Raw genomic sequence first — 23,443 nt, 5'->3', positions numbered from 1 at the left:
ATCAACAACAACAATAAAAATAACAGCAACAACAACAATAATAATATCAACTACAACAACAACAATAATATCAACATATTACTAATAATAATAATAATAATAATAATAATAATAATAATAATAATAATAATAATAATAATAATAATAATAATAATAATAATAATAATATAAATAATAATATAAATAATAATAATAATAATAATAATAATAATAATAATAATAATAATAATAATGAAACAAAAAATAAACATATTACTAATAATCATATTAATACAACAAAATTACATTAATTATCAAATACTAAATCACAACAATAATCACAAGACCACGAAAAAAAATACATAAAAAAAAAAAACTTAATAAACATAAAAAAAATTAAATAAACGTACTTAACATTTAAAAAAAAAAAAATTAATAGGGACATCCGCCTAAAATTTCCGGATGTCCCTAGGTACATCCGCCTGAAATTTCCGGATGTACCATGGAACATCCGGATTTTTTAGGCGGATCCCATCTTCCGCTTGAAATTTCCGGATGTTCCATGGTACATCCGGAAATTTTAGGCGGATGTACCTAGGACATCCGGAAATTTTAGGCGGATGTCCTAATTACCGAAAAAAAAAAAAAAAAACTTACAGAATGATCCGACGCATTCTCCGGCGTACGTATGTTCCACTCGCCGTCCATGACCCAAGACCCGTCGGAAAATTTAACGATTTTTGAAAATAGAAAATTTAGGTGGTCGTGGGGACCGATTTGGTTGCAAGGTCGTGGGGACCGATTTTGGGAAGCTCGGGACAGCAATGTCGTGAAATGAGGGGACCGTTTCATGTATTGTGTCCAAATGGGGAACAAGGTCATTTTTATAACCCACATTGCATAAAGGGCATAGTGGTCCATTCAAGTCAAAAAGGGAGCGTTACCTGGTAATTTGGGAGCGACCTAATTTACAAACATCACAAGTCGTTGTAGTATAGTGGTAAGTATTCCCGCCTGTCACGCGGGTGACCCGGGTTCGATCCCCGGCAACGGCGTTTTTTTTTAATTATTTTTTGGGAAATTTGTATTTTGTTCTTCCCTTTAACTCTGCAATCCACTCAAAAACAGATGAACCTGAAATTAGGGTTATCAAAAAATTATACTCGTATTCATCAGGTAATTTACTTGATTCCAAAAAAAATATTGAATTGGGTTTTATTTTAGCTTTTTCATTCTTTATGGTGTCAAAAGATTATGCTGAAACTTTTGTTTAGTTAATTTTTGCTTTCTTGTAAATTGGCTGATGATATATTACATTTGAATGTTTGCCCAATTTTCTGTGCTTCTTCATCATAGATATATGTAATTTAAGGGCTAAATTAGCCTTTTGCAGTATAATTATATGATTACTCAGCTAGGTAGCTTTAGCTGAATCAAATTTTTTTAGAAAGCAGAATTTTTCAATGTTAAGTACATCATTGTGTGTTTGATTGTGAGGTTAGGTTGCCTAGAGCGAGGCGATGAAACTGTTTGATGCACATTGTCACCTCCAAGACCCTAGGATTTTAAGCCTCGCCCCACGATTAATCCGTTCGTCTGTTGATACTGGCATTGCCCATTTTGCTGTTAATGGGGTTTCTGAGAAGGACTGGCATTTGGTTAAGCAGATGAGTGAGTCTTATCCTTGTGTTGTTCCGTGTTTTGGTGTTCATCCGTGGTTTGTTCCTGAGAGAACGACGAACTGGTTTACCATTTTGAGACAGTTTTTTGGGTCTACACCTACTGCAGCTGTTGGGGAGATTGGTTTAGATAAAGGGTCGCGGGGAAAACAGATTGATTTTGATGATCAGGTTGAAGTATTCAGGAAACAGCTAGAATTAGCGAAAGAACTGAAAAGACCGGCTTCTGTTCATTGTGTTCGTGCTTTTGGTGACCTTCTTGATGTGATGAAGGCAACCGGGCCTTTTCCTGATGGTGTAATTCTTCATTCTTACTTAGGGTCTGCTGAGATGGTCCCTGAATTAGCAAGGCTTGGTGCATATTTCTCCTTGTCTGGATTTCTTATGTCAATGAAATCACAAAAGGCGAAGAAGATGCTGAAGGCTGTGCCTTCTGATAGAATCCTACTTGAGACTGATGCACCTGATGCACTGCCTAAGTCGAATTTGGGTGACTTGTACTTTGTGGAAGGTGATCCTTCCCTTCCTCCTGAACTTCAAGCACTAGGAGAGAATCCACATTTGAGGGCTAACAGTAACGTGTTAGAAGTTGAGAAAGAAACACCAGAATTGCCAAAAGAAATGCTGAATCATCCGGCTAATATTCATAATGTACTTACCTATGTGGCATCTCTGCTCGAGATGAGTAAAGAAGAACTTGCAGGATTAAGCTACTCAAATGCAATTCGCCTGTTCTCTTATGAAGGTTCTAAGGTACTCCAAGAAGGTTAGTGCATTGTTTTGCTTGTATCTATTCTGAGAATATATGTAAATGGATACTTTCCATTGTCCTTCTGTCCTGTCATGTTATGGCTTTCTGATTTATGTTCATTCATAACGTTCTATCTGCGAACAAATGGTGTATAGTTTTAGTAAACAAAACATGAAATAATCAAGGCACTAATGTCATCATGGAAATTCTTTGCAATGACATTAATTTAGCTGAAGGCCTTTCTTATATCCATCCTAAGGATGCATAAAACTATGTATGAAGGTTAAAGAAGTCCAGTAACACCATTATCTTCTTCCACTGAGCCACAGAAGTTGTTTAATTTCCAAAAACAGCTAGTTTTTTTTCATGAGCACCATTTGTTCTCTGTACTGAGCCCATAAATATTGTTCTGCCTAAAATCTGCTATATTTCTCAAATGATTTGCCTTTGATTGGAAAAATAACAGAAGTATTCACTACTACAGAAGCTTTCCGAGGTCTAATCCTGCTGATAAGTATACATACTCATAAATTTAGGCCTTTATTGGAAATTAGAAATTTGAACTAGAAAATCAAATCATCTTTTTGGGAGAATAATTAGAGGATTGTACTTAACATGATGAGTAACCTGATTTGCATTTGTAATTCTAAATGAGGCCAATCAACTGACATGATGCAGCTAATTATGGAGGATTAGTTTCAGGTCCATTTGCCACTATTCCCCCCTTCATTAAACCATTAGGTCATGTTATTCTCTTATATGATTTCAAATACCTGATAAATATCGTTGAATAGAAATTCCTTGAAAATGTGGGGAGCATCTAATAGATATTGCTTTCCTCTCTGTCCTTTAATATGCTCAAATGATTATTTTTTTTAGTACAAGGCTATGTGCGAGTGCAGTAGCGAGTTGCCTCTTAATATTTATATCAGCCATGAAAGTGATGAAACTAGTCCTATGTGGCTATGTTAGTAAATTTTAGTTATGTTTGCTAATGTGAAGATTGCTATGGAAGGTGAAAGTCTCTGCCAGATTAAGGCAGATGAAGCTGAGTTGATATAAAAATCCTCATCAATATGTTGTTGTTCTATCTGATTACTCTTTAGATTGAGTGATGGGGAAAAGGTGAAACAGGTATTCCTGTTAAGTTGAAGTCTGTATAATATCAATATCTTAGTTATGAGGGGTACGAGCAATGTGACAATATCTTGTTAATGGAGGAAGTACTCTTTAGATAGTGTTATAGCCTTGTAGGGATACACTAGGAATATCTGATTGATATATTGAGCTAGCTATCCCTTCCCATCACATCATCTGGTTCTCTATCTGGTTGTGTGAAGAAATTTCTATTCTCTTAGGATGTGACCCTGTTATTATCTTGATATACAAGTGGCAATATATGTTTCTCAGGTAACACTGAAGGTCCTGTTCTGGAGTAAACTGTGGAAAACTGAATCTTTCGTCTGCATCACAAACTACTCAAGATCTGTGTCAAATGTTCGGCCAACAATTGTGGCACCTGCCCTTCGCTGCTAACTCCATGTCACATACATACATCTCGAGTGTGGTGTCATCTCTGTGCTGTTGCTCTTCATAATTGTCAACGTCATCTTGTGGACGTGGTTGTACTAGTAGTTTTGTATTAAGATCTCTTTGGAAGAGGATGTATGGAACTTCTTTTCACCCCACAATGAGGTGTAGTGGTGTACAAGAGATATGTGTAAAATCTGTAAATATGTTTTGACAGCTAAATGTTATCCTATACTTGACAAATTTGATGAGCAGCGAGTTGTGTTAAATGCTCCCTCCATCTGAAAATGATTTTGCAAACTGTATTTTGAATTGTCCCGAACAAAACTTCAAACTTCCTTTTCATACTTTGGTTATGTTTGGTTCAAAGAAAATTTCCAAGGACATCAATCAATCTCGACAATTACCCTTAAATCTTTGGGGCATTGCACCAATTTCAAGTATGAGATACATTTTGGAGCGGAGGGAGTTTAAGTTAACTAAACCAAACGCTTCTTGTGGTATGTTACTCGGCCTCAAGTCTGTTAAATTATGGAGTACATTATTACATTCATTATAGGCATCGTTATTGTTCTGATACATAAGGAGCAATTCCTAAGATTCAACTAGACTATTCAATTCATTCATATTACTTCAAAATATTCAATATGATAGCATTCTAGCAATATGTTTCTCCCTATAATACTGCAAAATACAGGGCCACAACCCCAATAGTTTTTCTTCAGCTACATGTGTCGACCGAGGTCAAACTAATAAATAATGACCAAACTTGATTATTCTCATCATTCATTCTTCTTCGTTTTCCATTTACCAACATCTCCCATGTAAGGTTGAGCGCTGTAGGCATATTGTTGAAGAACAGAGAACACAACCATCTCTAAGCAAACTAGCACATTCTGGATTCCTTCTTCGATATGTTCAACATCCAGCCAGGAATATCGAGATCGAATAATCCCCACAGCAACCAGAAGCTCAAGCACAATGCCCTGACAATATTAAGACAATGAATGAGCTTTTTGTGTGAATTGAAGTGGATTAGCACAAAAACTAATGTACAAAAAGATTGCTACATAAAAAGCCAGCATATTAGATTGATGGATACACACACAAAATGATTTGTGAAGATTTTACCTGCCAAAAGCAAAAGAAGACAATGCCCTTAACGCATAGGAACTTAGCAAGCGGCTTGTGTGGTTCAAGTTCCTTACCAAACACATGATAAAAGACCACCAAAGAATATAGAGCCAGTGATACTGAAACATTGAGGACTATTGTGAAAATCCAGCTGACTGTAGAGGTGTATAACCCGGCAAGTTGTAATGCTATCATTAAGATGGAGCAAACTGGCCGAATCATGACAAATTGCCATGTCCATAGCTTCAGAAGCTTCAGTGTATGGTGGTCTAGGCGTACAGTGTGAGGCTGCATTATCAGGCCAGATCAGCATTAGACTTAGCAAGCAACTTATCAAGTTAATAAATACAACTTGACCCTTATCAAACTCTCATTCAGGAGTGTTCTAAACTTTTAATTGTGAAATATGCTTAAGAAACTTCAAATATGCATGGAACCATAAATGCCAATTCCTGATCATATTTTTACACAAAATATGCTACCATTTCCATATTACTTTCTTTGAAGTTCATCATCTCAACAGAATATTCATGGTCTTTCTAACCATCACAACTAAATAAAGGCTGATGCATGCATGAATCCAAACTTCACTAGACCTGAAAAGCAGTAGGATCCACATTATGGTGTCGGCAGTGATGGTGGTATTGATCATATTGCAGTACGATGTGTCACCCACAAGCAATTGGAGAACGCATTAACTTGTAGTCCTAGCTTAAATCTATTACAAAAGATGACACATTATAACATAAATAAGCGTGTGTGTGTTTGCTTTTCTGTAACAAAACTTCTATGTGTCAATATTATATACTTATGATTTGGTATACTTAACATTCTAGTACGGCAGTCTTATATATGGCCATGCAATACAGCATAAATTTTAGCTTAGAAAACAAGTTGCAAATTTCAATACTACTACTACAAGAGACTTAGGGACTGGGCTGCCAAGCGCAAAGTTTGCTTGCTTAAAAACTGCCAAGTTCAGCAGATCAGTAGGATTCAATCTGTTTGGCTTGAGAAACACTTTCACAGTCCTGTTATCCTGTCCTTTATGTATTTATATTCAATTATGAAAAGATAAACTGTCAGTATAAAAACTCACCTGAAATAGTGTCATTGGAAAAGAATGGTGGATTTCTCTTCCTTTGATTTCATCAGGCACTATATTTTTGCTGATTGATATATTCAAGTAACTATACATTAATGCCATAAATTTAGCAATGACCTGCATCAAATTAATGGGGAAAATTAGATTTATAGTACTTAAGCTAACAAATCACATGGTTAGGAGTTATGCAAATAAGAAACTTACCAAAGCCTCGTAACATTCCTTGATCGATTCCAAGGTCATGAAAAATGCTTTGCTGCCACGAATATCCATCAGACCCACAAAAGACACAACAGCATATATGGGAGCCATGAGGATAATCACAATAATAGCCTTTTGTTCCTTAGGGTTTTTCCAGTAAAAAAGATGCTGTGACAGAAGTTGTATCGTGAAATGCAGTGAGAGCAATACACAAAATGCATTTCCCACTATGATGATCTCACCACGATTCATTTTAGTGAAATCCAACATGGGCAACATCTCGAGGATTTATGAGAATCCACACAGCAGACCTGCAAAATGGAAATCAAAGCATCATCAAGACCGTAGTTCAAATTTATGGCACTCACTTAATGATATTACAAAGAGTGGTGGTGTACTGAACTTAGAAGCAAAAGCGGAGTATATCAGAAGAATCAGCAATATCTAACATGTTCAGAATCAAAATATATTGCCATAAAAACAGAGACCAAATATCATTGTTTGCTTGTTAATCATCCGATCAGGCTCTGAAAGTAACCATTCAGGTCAAGATCCAAGTTCACACTACAGAATGTTTACAAATTACAACTATCCTATCCCTTTTCAAACTTTCTTCTCCAGTTTTAAGAAATGTAGGTTACCAATTTGCCATAATCTTCCTCCATCCCAAAGTGTTACACTGTCGGTTGCTATAATTGCTATTCACAAATATCCGAACAAGCACTTAATTCACTGGTAGTAAGTGACTACAATGTAACAACTACCCTAATCCAGCAGATAATTGATAACATTATCCAATAACTAATAACAAGGTATAACTTGATCATTTAAGATGACTAGCATGTGTAGCATGAGCTAAATGCTTGAATAAATCGAATTTATAACGACGAATCAGTTACGAAAATCAAAGATTACTTTATCAGTAATAGTTTCTCATGTGTCTATATGCTTACAGCCATTTTAGTTTCCCACAATAGAGGAGGTAATACAACAAACACCCCTCATAATTTCCTCAGTTTTGCTATTGCAAATTCAAAACACCCAAATACACATTTCACTTGTATTCATCAAAATTGTGATTAATTATGGTGAAATACAAACAATTGAGCCAAATTATCTACTGAATCATGGTAAAATACCCACACACACAAAAATAATTAAAAAACAAAAATTAAACCCTTTGATTTGTTTAGTTTAATTATACAACAAGCTCATCATTACATTAAACCCCAACAATCTAAATCTTTATGAAATTTAACAAAATTAAACCCAGAAATAATTAAAGATGCAAGATCCAAAAAGTTCCAGAAACCAAAATTTCAATCCAGAAAAGTAATTGACTGAAACATCAACAGCTTAGTGATTATGCAAAGAAATACAGAAAATTGCAAAAAAAAAAAAAATGAAAAGTGAGGACTTACTTTTATAGATTTGCAGAAAATCGATAATCAAATACAGTGAGTAATGATCAAAACGTTATCAATATTTAAGCCATTAAATAAAAGCGGGTTCAGAGTTGATGTGGGGAAAGAGACTTTGAATAGTTTGATAATTGATAGAAATAATGTCAGGCATTTAGAAAATGGGTCAAGCCTCGCTAATCACGTGTACCATATCATGACGTCTGATTTTTATTACTGGTACTAGTTTTGTCCATAAATGAATGCCAGGCGTTTCATATTATTTGCAACCATTTAACATAAAATAGAGAGAAAAATGTCTAATCGTTGCAAATAATATAACACGGAGATAATTAAAAAAAAATAAAAAATCTCTATCTCGAAATAAAGTTTCAATATTTATGATTAATTTCTTTCATTTTTAATATTTAATAAAAAAAAAAAAAAATCATACAACCCATGTAGGTAGATAATCTCGTTGTTTCAAAAAAAAAAAAAAAAAAAAAAAGTAGATAATCTCGTAAGATTATACGAAGGAGTATGAAATCATATTGGATTATAGAATGAAACCATACAAGATTTTATACAATCATATACTTTGTAGTTATCAAAAGATCTAATAATAGGGGGTTGATTCTTAAATAAATGTTGCATAAGAATTTTTGAATGAGAAATGGGGCGATATTTTTTGTCTCGTGGCATGAAATTGCCTCAAGATTGAATTGGCCTTTTCCTCAAGCTTGAATTGAGAAATAAGGACACTTATATACTTGTTTGTAACAATCCAAAACAAACACCACTATGTATACAAGTAAAACATATTACCTCTATTAATGGTTATTTGCAACTGGAATATTTTATATCTCACAAATAATACTACAAAGTTGCAGATAATCATTAACGAAGGTAGTATGTCAAATAAGCATCTTAACTCTTAAAGAAACAAACCATTAAAATCTCAACAATGTAAGATTTCATTTATTGACTGTAGATCTTCTCAAAAACTTAAATATCCAACATGCATAATACAATGAACTATGGCTAGAACTTATTTCAAAAAAAAAAAAAAAAATGAACTATGGCTAGAACAATTGGCCATTTAGGTTGTTTCTACGGGTATATATACTGCACTTGTTCTGAGTCGGAGCTGATTGGTAGAACCATCTCATCTATCATGGAAGAAGCAATATTTTGCCAATGTGCTTGCTACTTTCCATAAGCTGATGGGCTTCAGCTGCCTGTGAGAGAGAAAAGTACTTGTGAACTACAGGCTTCACCTTCTTCTCTTTGATAGCAGGCCACACATTCTTCTCTACCTCCTTCACAATAAGCGCTTTGTTATCTGGAGTTCTATTCCGCAGGCCAGCAGCTAAAAAAAGAGTAGTGAAACGTTATTGATCGATGTAACAGTCGATCAGGAGTATAAATCATCTTATCTTGTCCAAACTACTAAGTATGCCAATTGTAGACTTTGCAGTGGTGAATATGAAAAAACATAATTAAATGTCAGAAGGGTTTAAAGATGGAACAGGATGTTGTAAATTAATTTTCCTTAAGGTGAGGTTGTGTACCCTTTACAGAACTAAACCCGCTCCACATTGACCAACAAGTTGAACAGGCCCAGCATGCGCGGGAAACTGTCATGATCCTCGACAACTAAGGGTGTCTTCAGTGGACATGAGGTTGCTGATTTTTGTGTCATTTATAGGGTAGGATGTTGGATTGGAGTGATCATGTTGCTAACTTACAAAAGTGTTGTGATTAAGAGAAATTCCTACAAAACTTTCTAAAGCAATAAAATGCCAGCATTGTGTAGAAAAAAAAATCTGCATACCTTGCACCGTGAGTCTCTTTGCTGCTAAACTTGCAAGGTTGATTTGTGAGGTAGATCCACCTTGGAAGCCAATAATAAAAAGCCGTCCATCAAAATTCAAGCTGTCAATGTTTCGCTGCAAGTAAACTCCTCCCATGTTGTCCAATATAACATCAACACCTGTTTGTTCAATACAATCAATTATTCTTACTAAGATAGCAAGGATAAAGGGAAACATTCCCCTTGCCAAAATAGTTCACTTCTCTGTACTAGACATTGGCTGGGTCGTAAGAAGAGTATGTCAATCATAAGAAAGTGGCAAATTATGTAACATCACAAAAAGGAAGTGAAACAATAGATCGGTAAACAAAGAAGGTTTCAGACATCAAAAAACAATTTGAATACTCCGTAGTCTGTACTACATCACATATGATCTGTTCCTCACAAATAATACCTTTTCCAGCTGTTTCTTCTTTTACTCTCCCAACAAAATCTTCTGTCTTGTAATTGATACACACATCAGCTCCAAGATCTTTACAATATGCCAACTTTTCTTCAGAACCTAGAGAAGAGAGCAAATTATAGACCTTTAAGCTTAATTTTTAACCCACTTGATTCTCCAAAAAATACAACTTAAGTCTGTCAACCTGCTGTAACAAATACTTTGGCTCCATAATATTTAGCTGTCTGAATAGCGAAAGTGCCAATGCCACTAGAGCCCCCATGAACCTGTAAATATAGTGATTGTAGAGAAAATCAAAATTTGCAAGAATTGTTCATCAGCCACTTTCAAAGAAAGATAGCATAAGAACAAATCATTAAATGAGATAGCACCCGATGATACAAACAGATAGCAGAAGATGGTAATTTGACAACAAACTTATAACTCTCTTTGGTTTTTCTCTCAGTAGACCTTTTGAGTTTTGACAAAAGAAAATCACAAATCTCCCCAAGTAGCATGAAAACCAACAACAAATATTCATCAAAACATTCCAAAGGGATTTGAAATTAGTAGAAAACTGCAAATCTAAATGTTTGCTGTTGCATTTTCCTACCACTTATGTTATATATGAATGCTTCACAGAATCACAGTAACTGATGATACTAGAATTTCTTGAAGTTCATACATGAACCTCACATTTGGTCATGTGGTCAACAACCAAAGCACAGCCTAGAGGCCTAATTGAACAAATTTTTATACATAGAGACTTTTTAGAATGCAGGAAAGGGACATGGTCATATAAAACTATTTAACAGTGACAGATACAAAATCAGAGTAGTCTGTAAGTTACCAAAAATGCCTCTCCTACTGAAAGCCGGCTTGTCATGAAAATAGTTGACCAAACAGTACATGCCACCTCTGGGAAACTTGCAGCATCCTTGAGAGAAACACCATCTGGGGCAGGAAGAACCTGTCCGGCAGGAACAGCCACTTTCTCAGCATAACCTCCTCCACTAAGAAGCGCACACACCTACATTATAGCAAACACCATTCATCATCATTATAGCATGATAGCTTACCTTTGAGGCTTTGATACTCAAACACCAATTTCAATCCAAAATACCAAATTCTTAGAAATATGTATGAATGACACTTAAACACTTCAAAGGAGAGCAGAAGCATATGACCTTTATAACAGTATAGGCAAGTCGATATCTAATGAATGCACTAGTATTCTAGTAAAATCATACTAAGTCTGCTGTAACAAATTATCTTATCTATCTGTTAGGTGCACACAACTAGAACTCAGAACTCATGAGTCAGGGTTGCTAAATTAATACAATAGCAAAATTATAATCAGATGCTACAACACTTCTAGGTTAGTCTTTTTTTTTTAAAAAAAAAATAATAATAATTTGAAACCACTTCTAGGTCAGTCATATTCCTTCACATCTACGCCTCTACGGTACATTTCTAATGATCTTGATGGCTGATCACTGATGCTGTATATTATGCTAATACAAGTGAACAAATGCATCAGAAATCAGCAAATGATAGTTCTTGCAAAATAAAAAGAGGCAATCCACCAATTACTAGTGTAAAATTCTATGATTTGTTCACCAAAAGACTATTTGGGTATACTAACCAACATGCCTAGTGTACAACAAAATTACCTTATCTATCTGTCAGGTGAATCCATACGACTAGAACTCAGAATTCATGAGTCAGGGTTGCTAAATTCATACAATAAAAAAATTATAATCAGATGCTACAACACTACTAGGTCAGTCATTTTTTTTTAAACCACTTCTAGGTCAGTCATATTCCTTCACATCTACAATACATTCCTCATGTTCTTGTGGCTGATCACTGATGCTGTATATTATGCTAATACAAGTGAACAAATGCATCAGAAATCAGCAAATGATAGTTCTTACAAAATAATAAGAGGCAATCCACCAATTACCAATGTACAATTCTATAATTTGTTCACCAACAGTCTATTTGGGTATACTAACCAACATGCCTAGTTTACAATAGTATACTCCCAATCAACTCCATAATACCACAATGCTCCAACTCAAGCGCCTTTTGGGTCAGAACCCCCCCTCCATCCCCCCACCCCCCCTCTCTCTCTCTCTCTTCTCCATTTTCTCCCTCTTCCACGATAGTTGATTCAGGTAGCTTAGGTTTAGCCAGCTTTTGGGTTTACAACATTCAAAATCAAAACTTTCAGGGACAATTTTTGGCCAGCTCTAAATGCATTTCATCTCTAGCATTACTGATCATTTTGCTACCTCAAACATACAACCAGCTTACCTAAAAACATTTAGGTTACTTCCACTATTATCAATCAACAACTTATTGAACCAAATTTAATCACAATCCATCCATAGTAACCAATATCATTTGCAAAGAGAAAGTGCACAAATTAACATGATAAATTAATCAATTCAATCGCATATAAAACAAAACTACAAGTTAATCAACACCCCACATATAAAAAAAAAATGACAAGATTACAACTTTTCTTAAAAATTATAAAAACCCAAATCACCAAACTCCAAATAATACGAAAATTGAAGCAGAACAAGAAAAAATTTGTAACCTGATCACCAACTTTCCAGCGAGTGACACTGTTGCCAAGTTGAAGGATGGTTCCAGAACATTCTAGACCAGGATAAGGACTAGCCCCAGGTGGGGGAGGGTAAGAGCCCTTCCTCTGAATGGTATCTGCTCGATTAAGGGCAGTTGCTTCAACTTTGATTAAAACTTCATCGTCTTTGATTTGGGGGTCTTCAACCTCTTGCAATTGCAGTACTTCTGGACCTCCTGGGCTTGTTATAACTACTGCTTTCATGGTTAATTTTGCTCCTCTGAATTCTGAGGGAAATGGAAATTGGGAGAGAGATTCTACAAATGTTTATTGAAATGATTTTGAGCTTTGGACACAAAGACACAAACCGATGTCTAGAGTCTATGACCTCGTTTATATTGATTTGATTATTTATGGCCTAGAGAGTGTCATATAGGATGGCTTAAGGTGACCAAAGTTAGAATTTTCACACAAAGACACAAACTCATGTCTAGAGTCGACCTCGCTTATATTGATGTAGTTAGGAAATAATGATGGAGCAAGCGGTTTAGACTTTAGATTCATTGGGCAATACTCTGTACAGTACAACCTTACAAATGAAAATTACAAACGGGGTAACATAACAAATTCTAATTCTTAAGCGCTTAACCACTAAGATAAGACCTCACTGGTATATACTCTGTATAATTGATTACTACGAAGTACTCACTAATGAGTAGGCCAACTCGTCCGGCACATGTGTTTTACTTCGTATTTAGTTATTCCAGCAGCTTTACGTTAACTTATTGTTTTTTATATCTACTACTCTACTGGATTACTAGTAATCAATTACAAGTATTAATATTAAATACTTTATCAATTTCTGTTTATTTTAGTCCCTAATACACAATTCACATGTTGAATTGTCGATGATAAAGGATGTACTACCTCAGTTACATATTATTTGCAACGAATTAGATATTTTTCCTCCATATTTTATGTCAAATCGTTGCAAATAATATGTAATGGAGGTGGTAATAGAAAAATACAAGTAGCTTAGAGTAGCTCCAATTCAAATTAAAAATAGTACAGTATGGAATATTAGGAAGATAATGTAACATATAATAGTGAAGTATAAAAAAATGAACAATTTAAAAATCTCAATGCTGATCTCAAAGTTGCTTATAATAATAAACAAACTCAAATTTCTCCAAATCTTTACATATAAAGTAACAACAAAATCGTAGTTTGATTCATCTAGCCAACCACTCTAAAACACTTCACATTGTATCTTGGTTAAGGTGATATTTGCAAATAGTTTATACAAATTTAAGTATTTATGAAAAGTTGATTAATTTATTATTTATTTATTTTTTTCTGTTGGATAACAATTTCAGAAGCTATGAAGTCAATGAAGCTTAATTGGATTGCTGGGGTGCTTACTTTTATGCACTTGGTTCCTGCAATTCTTTGTTGGGGACAACATGGCCATTATGCAACTTGTAAAATAGCCGAGGTAAGAACTCGTGTGTAAAAACATGTACTCCGTATTAGACTACTTAGACGTGTCAAACAAGTTGTTCGGATCAGATTAAGGTTGATCAATCTAATTTTTCGATTTTGAAGTGAAGTTTTTTTGTACCAATTTCTAGTAAAATTTCAAGATTTGACAGTCAATCTAGCTTGCATGACTTTTATGATTAAAATTAGTTATCGAAATTAAAATTAGTTATCGGATCCATATATGGATTTTGTCTGATGCAAAGTTGCAAATGATAATGCTATTGTTTTTAGGAATTTCTTACTGAAGATGCTAAGGCTGCAGTCAAAGAATTGTTGCCTGAGTCGGCTAAAGGCGAACTAGCAGCTGTTTGTTCTTGGCCTGATCTGTCTGAGATTCGTAAAGGATATCCCTGGAGTTCTGCATTACATTATACTAACACCCCAAATTTTGTCTGCAAATATGATTATTGCCGTAAGTTTTACTTAATTTACCATGGATGCAGTGGCCGATCCAGAATTCCAGCAATAATTTGACAGTTTATCTAGTTTTCTTTTTACTGTCAATATTGTCTTAAGACTCTGAAGACTCTGAACTCAGCTAACCATACTACATGAAAAACTCGATAGTATAGTATTGTATAATGTTGACTTCTTATTTTCTTTTTTACATTGCAGGAGACTGTCATGATTCTGCTAACCAAAAAAATAGATGTGTGATTGGAGCAATGTACAATTACACCATACAACTTGTGTCAGCTTACCATAACTATGGTGCTCAACAGAAATGTATGTCGTATATGCTCTACAAATACGTTTATTACTTTGTCTTTCAGTTTCTATTAATCTAACTCATAGAATGTACTGTGTATTCATAGATAACTTAACAGAAGCTCTCATGTTCTTGTCTCATTTTTCTGGTGACATTCATCAGGTATGTACGTGCTCATTTCTTTTGAGTCCCGGATAATTCCTTAAATCATTTGGTAGAGTTGCCTACTGATTAAAATTGGCATCATCAATTTATAAATGGTGGTTTTATTCAAAAAAATGCAGCCTCTACATGTTGGCTTCGTCGGAGATCAAGGTGGAAATTTGATTAATGTCACTTGGTACAATCAAAGCACTAACTTGCATCATGTATGTTGTTGTATTGGTTCCTGTTTTTCCTTCTCTTTTTTCCTTGCTTACTCTAAATAAATGCTAAACCATTCTTTAGTCTTATATGCCGATGTATGATGTTATGTATGAATTTAAATGAAATTTTTTCCTTAGGTATGGGACACAGCAATCATTGATTCTGGCTTGGAAAAATTTTATGATTCAAATCTGACGATCATGATAGGAGCACTATTAAGTAATATCACGGTAGGTTTCTTTGCTGAATCAATGTTTTGATCGCTATCACATCAGTAAAAATGATTTCAGGAACTGTATGACAGTATATACTATATGGTAAATCAGAGATGTAGTTTCAGCATACTTTCTAATGTTGCGCTTGTTTGGTTTGTTTCCTCTAGCATCATATTGTGATGCACTGCGCGAAACTAAACCAACTGTCTGTGTACCAACATCTAATATTCATGTTAAATTTTTTGTATGATCACTTGATCAGGATGACTGGTCCAATGAGATCAAAATCTGGGAAAAATGTAACCATACAGTCTGTCCTATTCCGTAAGTTTCTACTTACACTCTCCATGCTGTGTGTTTTCAGAAATTTTCATAATCTCCCCTGCTCAACAGAGGTAATGTAATACTCTAAACTTGTGCAGGTACGCATCTGAGAGTATCTCTTTGGCTTGTAAATACGCGTACAAGAATGCTACACCAGGAAGCCACTTGGATGGTATATATCCTTAGTTTCCTATCTTGGCAATATTAAAAAATTATTACATAAATATGCATTTTCTTAATCAAAGAAGATACTCCATGTAAAATAGAACAAAATGTGATCTCTTGGTTGCACAGTAAAATGTAGGCTACTAACCTAGTTGTAGATAAAACTTGTCATTACACTACTGACATACAAGCATCATTGTTAGTCTTACTGATGCATATTGCATATATTTGCTTCCTAAAATGGTTATCTTGGTTTTGTTTGTAACAGATGAATACTTTCTTTCGAGGCTGCCAATCGTGGAGAAAAGGTTAGCTAAAGGTGGGATTCGCTTAGCTGCTACGCTTAACCGGATTTTCGATGCTCAAGTCACAATGGAGAATCATAAACTTAGTATCTTGTAGCAGGATTGGTGGTGATAATCAGTGAGATGACTGTTCTGAGTGCCACAAATATTTTAACCAGCATTATGCATTCAAATTAAGCTTTGATTACTGGAAGATTGAATGTGATTTTGTGTAAAGATATCTGATTCAATGCCAATGCATATTGATTCAATTTAGATTTTCAAAAGCATATAAGAAAATACAGATTCAATACATGAATATTATTAACAAAAAAGTCAGATTCAATACATAATATTGAAAACCAAAAAAAAAAAATGGGCAGGAAGCTTTCTCATAATCTATCAGAGCCAGGTTTCGATCCTGGGACCTGTGGGTTATGGGCCCACCACGCTTCCGCTGCGCCACTCTGATGTTGTGATTCTATTTACACTTCAAAATATAAGACACAATCATTTCACTTCATTTACATTTTTTCTTGAAAGACCTCACTTGCCTTTATACTCATTCCATTTTAAAAAAATTCTTTAAATTATGGACTTGTGGTTTTAAACTTACATTAGACTATAGTTAGATTATAATTTTTTTTTTCGGAAAGAAAAATAAAATCTAAATAATACTTCGTAACTGAATACATCTATTTTTACTTTTTTGTATTTAAATTTACAACAATTAACATTTTCGTATAGTAAAACTTATCTAACAATATACTTGTACAAAGTATTTGTTACTGTAAATCTGTAATGTGGATTTTTATTAGATTAATGTTCTCCCCATTTTCTTTCTCTTTTTTTCTTAGACATCGAAGTCGCATTTGTTATTGGAAATGCTAACCAAAATTCATTTTTTGTTGAGAATTTGAACTTTCTCTATTGAACTAGTAAATCCTTACATACTTCTATATAATTTTGATCTAAACAAACTCCCCTTGTAAGTATATACAAGTACAACTTTATACAAAAACAAGAAACAAGATATCAAACTACTTTCAAAATTCTTGAATCCCCAGAATTCTGAAGCTAATAAGTATCTTACAAGTTTACTACTACAATGCAGCTCCTTTTTGCAGCTACTAGTCAATTCTTGAGCTGATCCCATCCACCAAAAAAAACTCATTGCCGTTCATTTCTTGCATCAGTTAGAGTGTTAGGTTCTTGCCGTTCTTCATTCTCTGTATCAATATATGCTATTCTGTTCACTTCACTCTGTAAAGTGAAACTCAAATATCAGGTAACTCATTATAGAAGAACTTTACATAAAAGGAAGAACTAAAGAAGGGAACAGGAGGTATGTTTGAGAGCTGTATAGAATGTAGCTAGTGGCTTTGCAACAACTCCAAATTTTTTATGCCTATGCTATTTCAATGATAACACAAGTGACATATTTCTACCACCATATTCAAGTGATATCTATATTGTAGAAGCACAAAACCAGGACCAACAGGAGGAGACTAAATTCAAACGAGGCAACTAAACAGCATTTTTGGTTCACATAAAGACATCAACTGCTTAATAACGGGTAAGAGATTATATGGTTTGTCTAAAGTGACCATATTCCAAGATAGTATCAGGTAAATTTGTCTAACAAATCAACAGCAGTTTGCGCACACTGTAATGGGGAAGTGAATAGTAATGGGGAAGTGAACACAAAAAATGAAGAAGTGGGGAGTTCAAAGAAGGAAATTCATAGAGGCATAAATGTGAAACAGCTGTAGAGCTATAAGCCTATAAGTTAGCCATTCCTTCAAAAAATCAATTTTTTTGTATATTTCTTTGTTCCTTGTTATTCATCCCGTTAACCCAACCTTTTACATAAAGGATTGGATTTACTAAAATGTTCCAGCAAGCCAGAAGGAAGGAGGATATATGATAGTTTGGAAAGCATAATCAAACTTTTGTTGGAGAATATCACAATCACAACAAAACTGTAAGGAAACTCAAAATGAATCGATCACGAAAAAGCTATAAGGATAGCACTCTTAAAAGTAAAAGGATCACATGAAATGGAACAGGGTATATGTTAATCAACAATTTTGATTCACTTTTCTAACATACAGATTTAACATCAAGTAGATATACAGCTGAAAATGTAAAGTTTAAACACATAACATCAAAATGTATGAACATACCTTTTTATTCAAGCCCAAAGCAGATGTGAGCTCATAGAATTTACGCATTAGCATTTCTTCTTCTACCTGTAAGTCCATGAGATCAGAATAATCATATTTATGCTTAAACTCATCCAAAGAGGAAAACAGAAGAAATAACTAAGGTGTTCTAACAATTCAACACCAACAATATGTCAGATCCTTCAAAATGTACCATCAGGTCATGTTTTGAATAAACTAGAACTAAATACAAAGAGTCAAAGATAAATTCTATAGCTTTTCCTAAATGTCTTTTATGTTCCACCGAGAAATCATGTATGGTTCCAATATCTGCAATAAACACGGATATATTAACGATAAAAATAGTAAAAGACCTGCAGCCTATGCAATTCATGAGACATTTTCTTATGAGCATCATCAAGTAACTCATTCTGCTTCTCCAAGTGCCTACAAAAACAAAGAATTAACTCATTAAAAAAGGACAGAAAAGAAAGTAAAGCTGATATAAAAATACAATAAAAACTTAAGGGAGTGTGAAACAAAGATTCAAAGAAAAAACATACTTCAACATCTCTGCAGCATTTTTGGGATCCATGAAGTTTTCTACATAAAAAAAAAAAAAAAAAAAAAAAAAAAAAAAAAAAAAAAAAAAAAAAAAGACAGAGGGTTAATAAATACCTATTTGGCACAATCACAAGTAGAGTGAAGGAGAAAGAACATATTCTCAGGTCAGGAGGTAGTGCTAAAAATCGACATTGCAACCAGCGAACACTTGACGATAAATTTTAAACCTCATAAAAGGCATGCACGCAATGATCAATTCCATAAGAGAATCAACATTTAATTCCTAAGCTAGCTCAGCCAACCAGGCTACCACAAGAAGACACACATGTTAACACATACTCAAGCCTCTTTAATAAGTCGCATTATGATATCAAATTTGTATAGGTTCTAGGTTCTAGTAAGCATGTGGATGGCATAACATGTTAATACATGTGGGTTAAAGCTATAACCATAAATTAACAAGACACGATTACTCAGCCATTCAGACTGCCAACAACCAAGGCAATGTTCAATCTGACCAAGCTATCAGTTTCATCTCATCCTGCATTGACAATTTGACATCATGCCTCAAGCTTTTATGCTAAGGGACCCAAAATCTTGTGTACAGCAGTAATACATGCAGCATTTCCAATTGTATATAACTCTTGGAAACATATATCCAGCAAACCCATCTTCTCCCACTACCTCAATCTCCCAAGAACTTTTCCTCCCCCTTATTTGGGAAGAAGTAGGGAGATCAAAGAACCACTCCTGAAATCACCCACCCTACCCTTCACGAAACCACCAATCTACCACTAAATATCCACACTACCCACCCCAAAAATCACCTCACCAAGGCACATGCCATACACCCTCTTCAAAACCCCACCTGACCCACCCATAAAATAATATCTAAGAGTGAAAAATGGGGAGATGGTGGTAGACCTGGCATTGACCTCGTAATTATGGTTTAGGCTTTTCAATTGAAACTACTTCATTTCTAGAGGAATTACACTTCACAGCCAGTATTTTCAGCTTCTACAGTTTAACATTTAACACGACTAACGTTATTTAACTTAAAAACCATTAACAATCAGATTCTATTTTTTCAATCAAAAATACATTATGATGAAAGGGTAAAGCTCATTAAACATGTACCCAAATACACCCATGATGCTATAGTTAACAATACAAATCAAGTCTAAACTGAATACACCAATTGAGTTTAGCTACAAGCTTTTATTTTTAGCCAAAACTCATTCAATTCATTCATCATAATACCGCAAGAAATTAAAATTCATCATAGCCTACACCATTACAAAATTAAAATTCAAGATAATTAGAAGTATTGCCTAATTGCCTCTATCAACAAACACCATAATACCACAAGAAAAAAAACATCCAATGCAAACATTACTCCACCAATCCATCCAAAACTAAATAAACAACCAAAAAAATTAGCAACAACAATATAAGTATATAAACCCCAATAATACCAATATCATATTAGAGCAAAAAAATTCGATATAATACAAAGTGACAAGAACAATAAAAGAACCCAAATTTCAAATATGATGATACTGAAGGTGCAGAAAATATCAATCAAGATCCTAAACTAAATAGTAATTGACTTGAATTTCGGAATTTGAAGTAAGCTTACGCGTTTTATGAAGGAAAACCAGAAAGTATGACAATGGGAGAAATGCGCTGGATGTGGGGCGACCGAAGATTGGTGCCGCTGGTAGAATTGTTGTTGTTTGGATGATTTTTAATTTCTGTTAGATTTCGATTTATTTTGCCAAACATAATCCATTCGTTGCAATTTATCATAAACGTCATAACAAAATAAGTCAAAGAAAAGTGATTAGGGCCACAAGCTAAGGGGTCGTTTGGTTTACACGGGGTAAACAGAATGGAATGAACAAAGGGAAAGAAAGAGAATGGAATGAAATTACCCAAAATTATGTAAGTTGTTTGTTTTAAAAACAAAGGGAAACACTATCACCAACTTCACCACCACACAACCACCACACAACCACCTTATTTCTTCAATTCCCACATTTCCCAGCCACCACCCAGCCCCCCACCAACTCGCCGCACATCCCCAACCACCACTCACCGCCCTTCGCCCCCCACCAAACGCTGCCCTGCTGCTTGTCGCCGCTGCTCTCTACCCTCGCCGCTGCTCGCCCCGCTGCTCACTGCTGCTCTCGGCGAGGGTGTTAGCAGTGGTGGGTTTGGGTTGTGGGGGTCTCGGGGATGGTGAGTCGATATGGGGTGTCGACGATGGTGAGCCGGTGGGTTTGGGTTTGTGAAATTGTGAGGGTGTTAGATTTGGGTCTTATCGGTGGGCGGCGGTGGTCGGGGAAAGGGCAGCGATGGCGGTGGAGGTGTGACTGGTGGCAGTTGGGTGGTGAGGGTAAGGTAAAAGGGTGGTGGCTAGTGTGGGTGTGGTGGTGGATGGGTGGCTAAGGAAAGGGAATGGGAAAGTATAGGGGGGGATGGGGAATGAAGTTAGAAGGATTTGGGGTAATGGAGGGGGTAAAGGGAATGAAAGAAAGTGTCTAACAAACAACAACAAAGGGAATCGGCTCAGTTGATTCCCATTCCCTTTGATGAAAACCCCCGACCAAACGGCCCCTAAGTATAATAATTAAAGTAATTAAATAAATTAGAGAAGATTAAAATAGGATGAAAAAATTGGTTTAAAATAATAAAATGAAAAAACTACACTTTTTCGACAAATTCTCCATCATCCGATGTCATTTATGACATTCTGTGTACTTGTGATGTAGAGTGCACCCAAACAAGGTTGTGCTATCCTCTGCTTCCAACCTATAATTGAGGTTGTTGAGGCTAATTTTGCTCATATAAAATAAAGAACGTTACATATAAACGAGGCTTTATAAAATCAGAACATTACATACAAATAAAATAACATTAAATTTGTCCAAATGTTCTTTTATTTATATGTAATGTACTTTCGGGTGTACCATACACATGATACATCCCCTCTACGTATCTTCACTCATATAGACATATGTTGGCTTGCTTGATAAGGCTTTTATTTAGATCGAATTCTGCCAATTAAAAAAAATTGTCCAAAATAGTTCAGGTGCATATAGCTATTAAAGAATGGATTTTCCTTTTCTTTAAAGACCAAAATGTTTTTTTATCAAGTATTACTCCGTAGTAGACAAACAAATACGTAGTAGAATGTTTTCATTTTTTCAAAAAAAAAAAAATAAAAATAGAATGTCTTCATATTTCCTTCATTCTCTCTCACTCACAACGTTAGAAAATTTACATCATTTATATATTTTTTTGTACTGCATTTGTTGATTTACGCGTTGGATAAAATATAATTATGTGGCATCTTGATTTACAATTTCACGATATCAAATTTCATTTTACTTGTGTATAATTAGATATATATATGAGTTAAAATTATGCATATACAAGAGTAAAAGTCAAAACGTTGCAACTAAAATAGAATTGAGGAAGTAATACTCAAGGCTCTTTATTCTCTTGGTGCTTAAATCTAAATCTTTTAAATACATCATCAAATTGTTGGCTAGCTAACAAACTATATTAGTCACCAATGAAGAATGGAGATTTTTCATTCACAATCAATGAGATGCAAATCAGGTCTAATTTGCTAATTTAGACCACTAAACACATGCATTACGGAATTGATTTGTGGGAGGAGTATGATAATTAGCATCTCACTTTGGGTCTAAATGGTCCTTCGGAATTGAAGCATTATATGTATAGAGCTTGCAAAAGAAATGATGTGGTGGTATAGAGCGTGCAGGAGAAATTATGCGGTGGTGTAGGAAAGATTACTATGACGCATGATGTTGCGTACTCGTTATGTGGAATGAAAAATGAGATAAAATATCCATGATTTGTGTTGACTGTGAAAGTTTATTCAATATGGCAACTTTCCATGCTAGCAATTTAGATTGATGTCGCACCTTGTTCGTTTTTTGCACCGAAATGGCTATATGATAGTGAAGGACAAATCGATTTTATATTAATGGCTTCTAAAGAGCGAGTTGTGTGCTGTCTTCGTTTTTGTTTGCTCATTTTGTTATCGTATAAAGTCTCTAAACTATTCCCCCACTATTACTGTTTTTTTTATTTTTATTTAATTCCGCAACCAATCCTAATCATTTTGTTCTACGTATAAAGTCTCTAAACTATTCCCCCACTATTATTGTTTTATTATTTTTATTTAATTCCGCAACAAATCCTAATTACACTCTCATTAAAAAGAAAAAGAAAGAAACCTTCAGTTGCTCAATATCTTAACAAATTCATCTCAATTACATTAAAGTTCATGCAAGCTAAAATGTTTTAAATATGAAGTAAGGAGTAATATACGAACTATACAACTACGAGTACATCATCATTTTGGTACGGAGGGAGTATTACTTAACGATTAATCAAAAAAATAAATAAAAAAAAATCTTGTAATTATTAGCAAAACATACAAGG

General features: G+C 34.7%; 3 protein-coding genes, 1 long non-coding RNA gene and 2 other non-coding genes across 9 annotated transcripts; 3 read left to right on the top strand and 3 right to left on the bottom strand.

The window, feature by feature from the left end:
- The first annotated feature begins 962 nt into the window (after positions 1 to 962).
- Positions 963 to 1,034, top strand: TRNAD-GUC (transfer RNA aspartic acid (anticodon GUC)). Its single transcript has one exon. It is a non-coding gene; the product is annotated as a tRNA-Asp (tRNA).
- On the top strand, positions 1,034 to 4,182 carry LOC145636306 (uncharacterized). 2 transcript variants are annotated; one of them, XM_081687829.1, is made up of 3 exons: positions 1,034 to 1,155; positions 1,482 to 2,411; positions 3,820 to 4,182. In XM_081687829.1, the coding sequence occupies exons 2-3, from the start codon at positions 1,500 to 1,502 to the stop codon at positions 3,943 to 3,945; spliced, it is 1,038 nt and encodes a 345-aa protein (XP_081543955.1). In that variant the 5' UTR covers positions 1,034 to 1,155; positions 1,482 to 1,499; the 3' UTR covers positions 3,946 to 4,182. The 2 variants fall into 2 exon arrangements, with proteins under 2 accessions (XP_081543955.1, XP_081543956.1); XM_081687830.1 differs by having other exon boundaries at positions 1,482 to 2,424.
- Positions 4,183 to 4,534: 352 nt separating this feature from the next.
- Positions 4,535 to 13,095, bottom strand: LOC145637233 (uncharacterized). The gene is made up of 11 exons (XM_081688709.1): positions 12,643 to 13,095; positions 10,885 to 11,064; positions 10,240 to 10,321; positions 10,047 to 10,154; positions 9,614 to 9,772; positions 8,954 to 9,148; positions 7,021 to 7,077; positions 6,383 to 6,669; positions 6,173 to 6,295; positions 5,071 to 5,361; positions 4,535 to 4,925 (listed from the first exon to the last, which is right to left on the bottom strand). Exons 1-11 carry the CDS (start codon positions 12,892 to 12,894, stop codon positions 4,722 to 4,724), a joined length of 1,938 nt encoding a protein of 645 aa, XP_081544835.1. The 5' UTR covers positions 12,895 to 13,095; the 3' UTR covers positions 4,535 to 4,721.
- Positions 13,096 to 13,845: 750 nt separating this feature from the next.
- On the top strand, positions 13,846 to 16,629 carry LOC145635268 (endonuclease 4-like). The gene is made up of 10 exons (XM_081686558.1): positions 13,846 to 13,910; positions 14,007 to 14,125; positions 14,404 to 14,584; positions 14,788 to 14,898; positions 14,988 to 15,043; positions 15,166 to 15,249; positions 15,385 to 15,477; positions 15,725 to 15,786; positions 15,885 to 15,958; positions 16,220 to 16,629. The coding sequence occupies exons 2-10, from the start codon at positions 14,012 to 14,014 to the stop codon at positions 16,351 to 16,353; spliced, it is 909 nt and encodes a 302-aa protein (XP_081542684.1). The 5' UTR covers positions 13,846 to 13,910; positions 14,007 to 14,011; the 3' UTR covers positions 16,354 to 16,629.
- Positions 16,630 to 16,635: 6 nt separating this feature from the next.
- TRNAM-CAU (transfer RNA methionine (anticodon CAU)) lies at positions 16,636 to 16,707 on the bottom strand. Its single transcript has one exon. It is a non-coding gene; the product is annotated as a tRNA-Met (tRNA).
- A 458-nt stretch (positions 16,708 to 17,165) lies between these two features.
- On the bottom strand, positions 17,166 to 21,450 carry LOC145636305 (uncharacterized). 3 transcript variants are annotated; one of them, XR_014114096.1, is made up of 6 exons: positions 20,899 to 21,450; positions 20,604 to 20,718; positions 18,964 to 19,003; positions 18,775 to 18,847; positions 18,422 to 18,487; positions 17,166 to 17,498 (listed from the first exon to the last, which is right to left on the bottom strand). It is a non-coding gene; the product is annotated as an uncharacterized LOC145636305 (long non-coding RNA). The 3 variants fall into 3 exon arrangements; XR_014114097.1 differs by lacking the exon at positions 20,604 to 20,718; XR_014114095.1 differs by lacking the exon at positions 20,899 to 21,450 and having other exon boundaries at positions 20,604 to 20,869.
- Between the last annotated feature and the right edge of the window lie 1,993 nt (positions 21,451 to 23,443).

This window comes from Chenopodium album, chromosome 6 (assembly GCF_948465745.1).
Source record: "Chenopodium album chromosome 6, dcCheAlbu1.1, whole genome shotgun sequence".
Classification (NCBI taxonomy): Eukaryota; Viridiplantae; Streptophyta; class Magnoliopsida; order Caryophyllales; family Amaranthaceae; genus Chenopodium; species Chenopodium album.
The sequence above is the reverse complement of the archived record's forward strand: the minus strand, read 5'-3'. Positions and strand labels throughout refer to the sequence as shown.